The 12347-nt window shown below is 39.7% G+C and overlaps 1 protein-coding gene and 2 long non-coding RNA genes across 4 annotated transcripts in view; 2 read left to right on the top strand and 1 right to left on the bottom strand.

The window, feature by feature from the left end:
* Positions 1-12347, top strand: part of LOC148126838 (uncharacterized) — a 185219-nt gene that overhangs the window by 84487 nt on the left and 88385 nt on the right. The window lies entirely within an intron of this gene.
* The window catches only part of LOC148126839 (uncharacterized), a 400892-nt gene that overhangs the window by 326204 nt on the left and 62341 nt on the right, over positions 1-12347 (bottom strand). The gene's annotated exons all lie outside the window — the stretch shown is intronic.
* Positions 1-12347, top strand: part of LOC113451736 (netrin-4-like) — a 60360-nt gene that overhangs the window by 16298 nt on the left and 31715 nt on the right. For both annotated transcript variants that reach the window (XM_087923763.1, XM_026723131.2), the window contains exon 3: positions 8932-9195. In XM_087923763.1, the coding sequence (XP_087779889.1) occupies positions 8932-9195 (264 nt within the window). The remainder of the gene's footprint in view (positions 1-8931; positions 9196-12347) is intronic.

Below are 12347 nucleotides of genomic sequence, written 5' to 3'. Positions count from 1 at the left end.
AGAGTATCTCTCTTTAGACCATTGGTGTACTGTATAAGCTTTCTTCCCTCCGCCCCCCCACCCCGCAGCTAAGTTCATCTGAGTTAACTAGTTCAAATCTCAGCGCAGTTGGCAAGCAATGAAAGTAATGAATTACGCTGCCGTGGCAATGTGTGCTGTGCACGTGTTTGTGTGTGAAGTGACCTTGATAATTTACTGTCCCAACTATTCATGCCACATTATTAGTACAGTGACCTTCAGAAGATACACTTGCTACTGTGTGAAAGCAAATTTGCAGAGCAATTAGTTGTTTACATATTGCCATTTTATGTTGGATTTTATGTCCACTGTATGTCCACCCATACTTTCTCCAAAGTATGGGTAAATATATATGAAAAATATGTAAATATATCTAAAAACACCCCAGGCAAGTGCTAATTTGCCATAGCACTTTTGTTAAGATGTAGCGGAAATATTTAGATAGAGACAAAGATTGATACTAGTGCATCTTAAAAACTTCAGAAAGTAAATGTACAGTGATGAACATTAACTTTTTTAAAAAGTTACAAGCAAAGATATTAAAAGGGCATTAGAACAAAAATGAACACCCCATTAGGTTGTGTGGTGTGGTGGTGAAGGTGTTGAACTGGCTCCAAAAAGATCTAAATTCTGATCCCCTGCAGCTGTGGAACCTCACTGTGTGGTTTTGGGCCAGTCATTCTCTTTTACTCCAATCCATTTCAAGGGGTAAAATAGGAGGAGAGACCACCTTGAGCTCCTGTACAATGGGTGGGATAAAAATGTAGAAATGCATTTTAAAAGATCTAAGGCAGGCTTGTCCAACCCGCGGCCCAGGGGCCGCATGCGGCCCAGGTCACCTCATAATGCGGCCCAGTGCCCACCCCAACCTTTGTGCCAGAGCCAGCGAGGAGGAGGAGAGGCAGGCGCGAGGCGGGGCAAGGCGAGCGCCAGGCCAAGCAGCAAAAGAAACGGCAGGCGCCGTAAGAGTGCCACCTCCTGCTGTTGCCGCCGCCACCACCACCGCCGCTTCTGCCCCCGCTGCCGCTTCTGCCCCCACTGCCACTTCTGCCCCCGCCACCACTGCTGCCCCGCCGCGGCTGCCGCCGCTTCTTCTCCCGCCGCCGCTTCTGCCCCCGCCACCACTTCTTCCCCCACCACCACTGCCCCTGCGGCGGGGGCAGAAGTGGCGGTGGTGGCAGGGGAAGAAGCGGCAGCGGCGGTGGCAGTGACAGCAGCAGTGGCAGGGGAAAGCTTCTGCCCCCGCCGCTGCTGCTGCTTCTGCCTTTCAGTCCTGTCTCATCCAGCCGGGCCATTTGCAGGAGGAGAGGTAGGCACGAGGCAGGCAAGCTTTCTCCCCCCACCACCGCAAAATTTGGCCGGAAAATAAACCATGATAAAAAAACTGTGATAAAAAAACCGTGATAAAAAATAAATAATTTTTAATAAATAATAAATAATAAAAACATCTCACTAACTTCATTTCCAAATAAATTTAATATGTTAACTATGTTTTCTATGGTTTTTTTTGGATGATCAGGTATCGTTACTGTTATTTTATTTTATGTGCGGCCCAAACCAAATTTTCATCTTCTAATGTGGCCCAGGGAAGGTGAAAGGTTGGACACCCCTGATCTAAGGAGATTTTTTTTATAAAAAAAACTGTTTACATTATTTGCATTTGAAATGCTTGTGTGTATACACATACACAAACGCACAAACACAGTGATAGATAGATAGATAGATAGATAGATAGATAGATAGATAGATAGATAGATAGATAGATAAGGATAGGTCATAGAGATAGCTGTAAGGTAAAGGTAAAGGTTCCTCTCACATATACGTGCTAGTTGTTTCCGGTTCTAGGAGACAGTGCTCATCTCTGTTACAAAGCCAAAGAGCCAGCGCCGTCCGAAGACGTCTCCGTGGTCATATGGCTGGCATGATTAAACACCGAAGGCACACGGTGTGCTGTTACCTGCCCACCAAAGTGATCCCTATTTTTCTACTTGCATTTTTACTTGCTTTCGAACTGCTAGGTTGGCAGAAGCTGGGACAAGTGACGGGAGCTCACTCTGTTACGTGTAGCTAGGGATTCGAATTGCCAAACTGCCGACCTTTCTGATCGACAAGCTCAGCATCTTCGCCACTGAGCCATTGCGTCCCTTAGATATCTGTAGATGTAGACAAATATCTCCACCAGAGTTTAGAAGGCAAAATAGAAAGGCATATATGTGCACACGCTTGTGTATGTGTGTGTTAGAAACACTGCTGTTTATCTAGAAACAAATTGCAGCTGCTGACCTCAGATAATGATGTGAGAACAAAGGTTCTAAGCTGATTCTGGAGTGCCCAAAGAATTTCTGTAGAATTAGGGTTATATAGTGAACATTTCCAGTAATACCTCCAGTCTAGAAGAATCTGTTAGAGACATATCAATTGGTCTAAACCCATCTAATAATGACTTGTTCTGGAGAGATGATTGTCTATATTCATTCAGAAGCTCACTACTAGTTTATGGTTTGTTTTTGAATGTAGTATTTTTCAATAAGTAAAAGAGAGTGAAAGAATAGCCACAGTGGATCATTTTGAATCAAATTGCTATTAAACATAAACACATGTTTATCATTCAGTGTGTTATTGTTTTAAGAAACTGTTTCTGAAACATAGTACATTATGGTCTGGTGGAATTAATAATATAAGCAGACCATCACATTTTGTGAAACATGTATTTTATAAACATTAGGAGTTTTAAGTTGCCTTTCACCATCTCATGAGCATGTGTCTGTTCTTTTTCCAAAAAAAGAGAGCCAGTTTGATCCGTTGAAAGTGTTGGCCTAGAAATCAGGGGACCATGAATTCTACTCCTCCTTTAGGCATGTAAAGCTGGCTGGGTGACTGAGGGCCAGTCACTCTTTCTCAGCCCAACTTATCTCACAGTTTTATAGTTGTAGGGAAAATAGGAGGAGGAAGAAGCATTATATATGTTCACCCTCTTGAGTTATTTATAAAAAATAATAAAAACATGATTAAAAAAAAAAACATCTGAAATCTAACAATACACTCATTTATATGTTGAACAAATGATAATGCCATACTCAAGTCCATTTCTTGTCTGCCTTTTAGGACACTGGTCCCAGTTAGGGAATAGCTGGAGAAAAAGATTAGGTTTTCAGATTCTGTCTTTGACTTGCACATCTTCAGATGGTGTAAGGATAAGACATATGGAGTGGTTTTTTTTAATCTATCTATCTATCTATCATCATCATCATCATCTTCATATATATATCTTCATATATATCTTTATATCTATATATGTATGGCATTCGGCTTTGTTCGGGTATTTTCCCACGTCATAATAGTTGTGCTTTTAAAGTTGTAGCGACGTTTCAGCAGAATCTCATCTGCCATCATCAGGCTTCTGTATCTGTATCTATCTGTTCATCCAGATGAACACTATACAGAAGCCTGATGATGGCAGATGAGATTCTGCTGAAACGTCACTACAACTTTAAAAGCACAACTACTATGACGTGGGAAAATACCCGAACAAAGCCAAATGCCATACATGTAAGTACCCGCGAAAACTTAAGAAAACAAATATCTATATCTATATATCTATATCTATATACATACATACATACATACATACATACATACATACATATATTGGACACATAGTCCATTTACTATTTAGTGCAATTGGGATTGGCAGATCTAATAATTAGGACACCATCCATCTTTTACATGCCCAGTAAAAACAGTGGGAAAATACTAGGAAGGAAAATAAATGATTCTGTTTTAAGGAATTTTGATTTCTATTAATCACCAAGGACATGCTGATGGAAAAATGGGGGGAAGATATAAGAAACACCTCAGTTCATATAGGACACATTTCCCCTCCATTAATCTTATGCCTGAGTAATGTCTTTAAGAAAGCTGCAGTTCTTCTGTTGCATATGGCCAATAGGAGGTAATGCGTAAGATATCTCAAACATCAGACTGAGATATCCGATTGTAAGAACAGAATTCTTGGCATTGAGGTTAAAGAATTGCAACCTGGAGCCATGGATGGCAGGAAATACAAAATCAGAGGCATTGTCTCTAGGATAAAGCTGACCTCTCCGAGAAAGATAAAATAAGAACAAGATGAAAAAAATGTCAGTTGCTGGAAATAAATTGGGAAGAGAGAGAGCATTCTTTTGATTGTTGTCAGCTTCAGTTTTTATGTAGCTTGGGGCACACCCAGATTTGTCTATGTTTGTTAAAGGTCAGGGACAGAGATACCAATATTCTGTTTTATTATGAATTGCAGCCATGAGTTTGGAAACAAAAGCTTTTGGGAGGTAAGAATGAAAATTCCAGCAACATAATCCACCCTCTGCCCCAGCATCATTCTGATTATAACAGACAGGGTTTAGAGGGACCTTTTTATGCAAGTCTGGAAATGTCCACAATAATATAAAAAGATGCTTTTGTTCTATTAATCATGAAGAGAGGCAACCAGTGGTGGGCTTCTGCCGGTTCGAACCGGTTCTAGTGAACCAGTAGTTCCGACCATTAGCTGGCCCCACCCTATCCTGTCCTATATTTCCTTCTTTCTGGCTCAGCTGAGTCATGCAACACAGCTGATTTCTGTGTCTCAGCTGTTCTACTTACCCAGGCTGCCCTAGAAGGTAAGCAGCTGAGCTTCAAACTGCTGTATTTTGAAATGCTGCGCGCAAGCACGTTAGGTGTGTGAAGCACACACTTACAGAACCGGTTGTTAAACTGGTTGCAGGCCAACACTGGAGGCAATCAATAGAAGTTAGAGTTCAAATGGAACTGAAGCTGCATGAAGGACTCCTAACTGGATCTGAGGTTAAGCTCTTAGCTTGCCTGGATTGGACTCTTTACCTGGCCCACCTGTTCTGGAGGAAACTCAATGTTCATATATAACAATAGCTGAGGGAAAGTTAAGAAGTTGCAAGTGTAGCTGCCTCAAACACAAGAGAAACCACTTTGGAGAACCACAAAACCAAAAGCAGTCATGCACATTATAGGCGAGCAGGCTGAGAAACCAAATCATAGCAAATTAGTCTGCCTTGACTGGTATTCCTCTGGGTGCTTGCCCAATGCCTCTGGTTGTTATGAGTCACTGACATTCCTGCCTTTCCTTTCAGAACTCATTTTTACAGTTGACCACTGCTCCTTTCCAGCCAGAAAAATTCAGCATGTTTTTGCTCTCTGTAAAGGTTGGTTCTCTTTCAGGAAGATGCCACAAATGAATCGGCAAACCCCTCTTTGATACAGAAGATTGAACTGTAAAGAAAGGAAGATCTCATTGGAATAAGGCCAACTTTGCTATTAGGGAGGATAAAGTAGCTGCTAAAAGTGATGTGAGAGTTAATTCTCAGCCTGATAAGACCAGCAGTTGCAAAAACAGTCAACAGCTGCATGTCCCCCCCATTTTTAGCAAAAGAGGCTGCTTTCCACGATGTGTGTGAGATAATGTGAGTGAGTGACTTTGCCTCTTTCAACAATAAGGTGCTCGATGGAATTCTTTTGTTGTATCCTTAACCTTCCTTCTAGTAAGTGTCACTCTTGGAGGTGTGTTTCCTGCTTAGCAGTGAGGAATTCATGGGAGGCCAAGGGGCAAATGAAAAAAATGTGCAGATGCAAATATGAATGGTTGGTTTGCATTGCCACATGGCAATGGATGCTTCTCCATTTTTCACCTTCCCAGTTTATACTGGAAGCCTGTGGTTATGATGAGAGAAAGTGGTATATAAGAAATGGCAGGAAGGTCAGGAGATCAGGATGAATATTTTCTGGTCTCACCTCATCTCTTCTGGTCTCATTTTCCCTCCATTTCTTTGTGGTAAATTACCTTCAGAGACAGGCCTTTGAAATAAGATGGGAAGAAAGATGGATGGAGCATTGGTGCTCTGGCTGCTGTCAAAAGGAAACCAGCAGTCAAGTGTGAAATCCAGGTGGAGATAGGATTGATTGGATGCAAGAGATTGAATAATATGAAGACAAGATGGCTTGATGCTAGTGGACAAATATAAAGTGATATCTATCTACTAATAGCAGATATGCATTGTACTTAAAGGGATGACAGAAAACAAAAATACTTGAAAAAATCCCTGAGGTAGTGTCCTGGTGTTACTGTTGTTGTGCATCTTCAATATCTTTTCCTCTTAAGATTATATTTAAGATTATTTTTAAGCTGGACATCATTCCAACAGAGGATGCCTTCAGAGGAAGCTTGTCCATTCAGGGACTTGTCTTCTGTACAGGAGATATATTGCCACTCGTGTGACCTCTTAGATTCACCATCATCAACAACAGAAAATGATGTTATGCAGAAACACACCATTCAGCAGTTAACTAACAAATTCAGATCTTTGGACCTCAGAATATTGGACTTCAGTGAAATGAAACAGTCACGGATTTAGAGATTTTGAATTTATGTACACTGGTTTTTTTTCATCAACAGTGAATTGGTGTGATCTGAATAAGCTGGTCTGTGAGTCTTTGTTTCCATTACCCAAACCAAAGCAGGCATGTGCATTGAGTAAACTTGGTCACTGGCCCTTAATTCCCTGGGTGGAAGGAATGCTGGGCACCTGTGCTAAACAAAATGGGCTATTTGCGCAGGGTTTCATTCATTAGGGGAATGCAGGCAGCTGGCCGGAAAGAGGCTGGGTTGTTTTCTCATGCTTTCATTGATCAGAGAAAGTGCAAGCACCTGCACCGCTTGCATAGACTGGGCAAGTTGCCCATTGCTCCCATGAGCAAGAGATATCTCTGGTTTGAACCCTAGGCCATCTGCAAGTCCATGTCCCCTAAAGAAAGAAATGGAAAGAAGGTGGAAGGGAGCAAGGCTTAACTCAGAGTAGCAGAAGAAACACGTGCACTGTTGGCTTTTCTGTCATTTCTTTGTCAGGCATGGATGCTTCTGCAGCTCTCAAGTTAGACAGCTGACTTGTGTTCCCTTGACAAGGTTCATCTCCTAGGATCCCATTGCTGCATCCTGGAAATATACCCCAAGGATAATTCCAGAATATTTTTCCTTAATCTGTAAAACAAGAAATAGGGAGATATTTTCAGACAGAGCATATCTGGGAAGGAAGGTTGTTTATAAAAAATATACCAGTCCATAAAAATGGCTTGAGTAAGTTGCAGTGTTTATAGAAATATTCCAACTTCACTGCTCAAGAAATAGCTGCTACACAAAATACAGAGCAAGTGAGAGAGCTCACGGTACTTTTGCTGGCATCCCAAATTGTAATTCATGAGATTTGTTATTCTGAAACATTTCTTCAGCGAGTGATATTGAGTCTAGAGACTCTTGCTCGATTATCTTGAATATTGGGATAAAGCCGCAGTGAATTTACTGGAATATCCTCCGAAACCATATCACCTGAACAAAAACAATGGCTGTGTTTTCATAATCCATAATTGTATTTATATGTGGGCAGGGTGATGGATGCAAATTACATGCCTCCATCTAACATCAAGATCCCAGTATGAAAGGGTGGCTTTGAAATGCGATTTCATGATGTACAACACGTTACATCGTTCTTTCATCATCATGGTTTGTGGGGGATGTCTAAAGCAGAAGTTACACATTTTAAATTTCTACTGAAATAGCCCATTTTTCTGGGTTTGTCACAGTGAATCATGAGCTGACTTTACCGAACCCATGGAAGTGAACTATGCTTGGATGATTTCTATCAGGGGTGTGTGTGTACCATATTTCCCTGAAAATAAGACCTGGTCTTATATTTTTTGCCACCAAAAAAAGCACCAGCTCTTATTTTTTGGGGGGGTGTCTTCCACTGACTCACCTTGCAGCGGTGGCACCGACGGAGCCCACTGCTGGTCCACTTCTTCTGTGGCCGCTTGTCACCGCTTGCGTGCGTAAGCCCTGGCCTCCCTTTCACTGTCAGGAAAGGCCTCTGCAGCTGATAACAGAGTTCTGAATTGATCCCCACTCTACCTTAATTTTTACCTGTGCGCCTCAACCCACCCCCTGCACCCCAGAGTGGGCAGGGTCTTAATTAGGGGTTATTTTGGGGGGTAGGGCTTGTAATGGGCACATGTGTAAAAATCAAGCTAGAACTTTTGGGGTACATTGTATTTTCAGGGAAACACAATGAATGTGTGTGTGTGTGTGTGTGTGTGTGTGTGTGTGTGTGTGTGTGTTGAGGTAATTCCCTGTTAGGAGAATGAGCGCATACATGGAGACATATTTGAGAGTAGTGTTTGAATAATACACACACACAGCACACAGATACACTATACAGTAAAAGTAGGTTTTTACTTCCAGAAACGTTAAGCAAAGTCCAAACAAGCAATCCAAAGTCATTCACAGGTAAATCAGTCAGTTTTCAATCCAGGGATAATCCAATAACAAATTCCAGTGTCAAAAATAGTTCTGTATCAGACTTACATTAAATCCAGGAATATCAATTAGGAAAAATGGAGGAACAACAATACTTTCCAACAGAAGGAAACAGAGACTTACTCACACTCTCTTCTGAGACTCAGACTAAAACTAAACAATCCAGATTTCTGGCTCCATCTTATGGCTGTTTGAGTAACACACCCAATTGCAGTTTTTAGCATGCTCTTAAAGAGACAGTATTAAAATGTCTATCCTGGTTTTCTATATTTCCATTCCAAATAGCTGCTAGGTTACTTACATTCCTAACAGTGTGTGTGTGTGTGTGTGTTCACCATTCTCTTTCCCTTTTCAGGTGATCTTCCATGTTTTAACACATACTGACAAGATCAAAGATCCATACAGTCCTAAAGAAGTCAGTCAGTCAGTCAGTCAGTCAGTCTGTCTGTCTGTCTGTCTATCTATCTATCTATCTATCTATCTATCTATCTATCTATCTATCTATCTATCTATCTATCTCACCATTCTCTTTCCCTTTTCAGGTGATCTTCCGTGCTTTAACACCTACTAACAAGATTGAAGATCCATACAGTCCTGAAGCACAAGCGGTCTTGAAGCTCACCAATTTGCGGCTCCTTTTATTAAAGAGGCAAGAGTGTCCTTGCCAAGGCTCGGGACTGCTGGAGAAACCGCACAGATTTGCCCATTATGCCATCTATGACCTAATTGTCCGTGGCAGTTGCTTCTGTAACGGCCATGCAGAAGAATGTCAGTTTGCCAATGGGCCAGGTGTTGGCAGCAATAGGGTGAGTATCAATGCTACCCTTTCTTACATTAAGCAAGGAAAAAATGAATGCTTTTGAATCACTGATGCCTTCATGGTCGCATTAATTTTATCCATGTAGCTGACGTTATGTAGATTTTATATTTTCAATGTAATTTTAATGCAATTTTGGAGGCCAAAAGGCTTTGCTTAATGGTGTTCAATTAATGCTATTTGTGCAAGAGAACAGCTACTGTATGAGCATGATCTTATATTCTACCTATCACTTTTGCCCATTTGAATCTAAAAGGGGTTATACAAAGGTTTATTCATTCCTATTATTCAGCACTCTAGAATATAGGATAGGATAGGATAGGATAGGATAGAATAGAATAGAATAGAATAGAATAGAATAGAATAGAATAGAATAGAATTCTTTATTAGCCAAATGTGATTGGACACACAAGGAATTTGTCTTCAGTGCATAAGCTCCCAGTGTACAAACAAGCTATAAGTGATAAATCATGATCATAGTCATCATAAAAATACAAAAATTACAAAAAAATGGTACTGAATAATGTTCTAAGTATGGTAAATCTTCCTTCCTTAAACTGTTTTAATAGTTAAGTTTGCTACTGTTTAATCACCATTTTTAATTCTAACATTAGTTTGATCTCTGAAAAAATCCATATTTGCAAGGAATCTGAGAATTCCTTGGAGGTTTTTTGCAGGGAGAAGGATAACTAGAACAAATTCATGATTACATACTTATGGGTCCTTATAAGAAATAAATAAAAATATATCTAAAATAGAATTGCAGAATGAGAGCAAAACTGCAAAGCACATTTTAATTTTGTGATTCATACGTAGACAAAACCATGTGCACATTTTTTTCTTAGCTTTTATCTTTCCCAGTGGAATAAACTGAGATTTAATACAAAGAGACTGGCACATGTTGACAGGATCTGGAAAATGCTGATTATAAAATAGAAGGGAAAACAGTGGTCCTTATATCAAATCACTTGACCCCCCCACACATTCTTTGTGCTCAGTTTCTTTTCCCAAGATCATAAAATATAAAGCAATTTTATATAGTTGGATCCAAGGGAGTAAACTTTACTATTTGTGAACTTTTTGAAGGTATAGGCCAGTACTTGGAAATCTCTGTGCCAATTTTCAAGTGACCCCACAACTACTTTTTTTCTTAAATGTTGGTATTATGATTGCAGACATTCAGTAGCATGATTCCCAGTCATCGGAGGACAGTAAAGATGTGAGACACACTAACATTGGCTTAGCATCCTTCAAAATGGAAGGACATTCTTCCCCGACTTTGGAAAAACATAGGTTTAGGTCTAGTACATGCATGATAGGATCCCATACATTTTGTATTATCACAGAAAGTAAGAATTGATAGGTATCTGGACCACTTCTACTCCAAACAGTTGCAGTCATCACACAGTTGAAGACTATACTACCATAATATTTTTAGACTCATATCCCTCCTGGCTTGTGCAAGCTTCCCAGGAGGTGACAGGCAGGTGAACTCTGGTGGTGAGTAATGCTTCCCTACAGGAGGGGGCAGTGCCCCAGCACTTTAAGGAACAGTGGGAGGTTGGGGGTGATATTATTATGTTGCACTATATTAATTTATTTGATTCTTTTTGTTAGTTTTATTGTTTTAAATGTGGTTTTATATTCTGTAAGCTGCCTTGACTCACCATGGGTGAATAGGCAGCAATATAAATTCAATAAATAATATATATATATATATATATATATATCCCAGAATCTCCATCAAAGTATCATCTTCCTAAAGTATTTTTGAATATATTTTTTATTGATTGAAAATATTTTTCCTGATGACCAGCTGCTTTTTTGTGTGTGTCTTTGAGTCAGTTTTGACTCCTAGCAACTGCATGAACTCTTGACACAATATTTTTTAGAAATGATTTTCCACTGCTAACCACTTCTTAGGGCTAAAACAATCACTCAGTTGGATTTTGTCTAAGGCAATGGAACTTAGTTTTCTCCTTTCTAGCATAATACCTTTAATTCAACACCAAACTAGATTTTCAACTTAGATCTAATTCTTTGTATTTTAAACCCATTAACTTCTTATTTTTGTTCAAACAACTCTGAATAATTGATCGTTTCGATAACAGTCCTTCAGATATTTAAAAATAATACTGTGTTTTTCCCAATTCTCCACTTCTCTAATCTAAAGAAAAACGATAGATTGACTACTGTATATTTATTTAGCCTTTATTTATTTAGTCAACAAATTGACTTGACATACAATACTTCCAACTATTCCCCTTATTTTTCTTTTCCTTCTACGATTTTTTTGCGTTAGTTGTCTTCCTCCAGACACACTGCACTTGGTCAGTATCCTTCCTAAAATGTAACAAGATCTAGACACAATATTCTATATCTAGGTTGACCAATGCAGAACGGAGAGATATTATGACAAATATTGATTTCAATATTATAATTCTCCTAAAAACTTCTTTAACCAATTTTCTTCTTTTATAACAGATGTATTAATTTTACAAGGAAATAAAGAAATAAAAAAGGAGGCAAAACGAATTTACATTCATTAAAATAGCTAAAAATTTCAAAATAATAACTGACCCATGGACCTGCCTGCCACTTTGTTGTGGGGAGGGTAGGTTTCCTGCTTAAGAAGGTCGGACTAGAAGACCTCTATGTTCCCTTCCAACTCTGTTATTCTGTTCTGCTATATTCTATATTCTATTCCATTCCATTCCATTTCACTCTACTCGATTCGACTCTACTCCATTCACCTCTACTCTACACTACTCTACTCTACTCTAATTCACAAAGGGAGTCGTGAACTGTGATGAAAACTGCACCCCATCCCCTGCTCCCCTGCAAGAAAGCAACCAAGCTCAGAAATCACTAAAGATCCCTCAGCCCAGTGTGCCTACAGTTGACACCTTTCCTACACAAAGTGCTAGTACAACATTAATTCAGTACAACTAATCCTGGAGCAAGGAAAATCAGTGAAAAAAAAATAGTGATCCTTTAACACAGATTCCAACACCATGAGAAGAAAGCAAAGTTGCGTTAAGTTTTTCAACAGAGCTCAGTACTAGTTTAACTTTCAGGAAATCCTTTGTAAGGGATTTCCCTGACACAGGTCCTTGTTTCTTCCAATTGCTTGAGAGTGTT

Source organism: Pseudonaja textilis, chromosome 2 (assembly GCF_049901715.1).
Source record: "Pseudonaja textilis isolate UNSWEBS1 chromosome 2, rPseTex1.2, whole genome shotgun sequence".
Lineage (NCBI taxonomy): Eukaryota > Metazoa > Chordata > Lepidosauria > Squamata > Elapidae > Pseudonaja > Pseudonaja textilis.
Note: the sequence above shows the minus strand (reverse complement) of the source record. Positions and strands in the feature narration are given on the sequence as shown.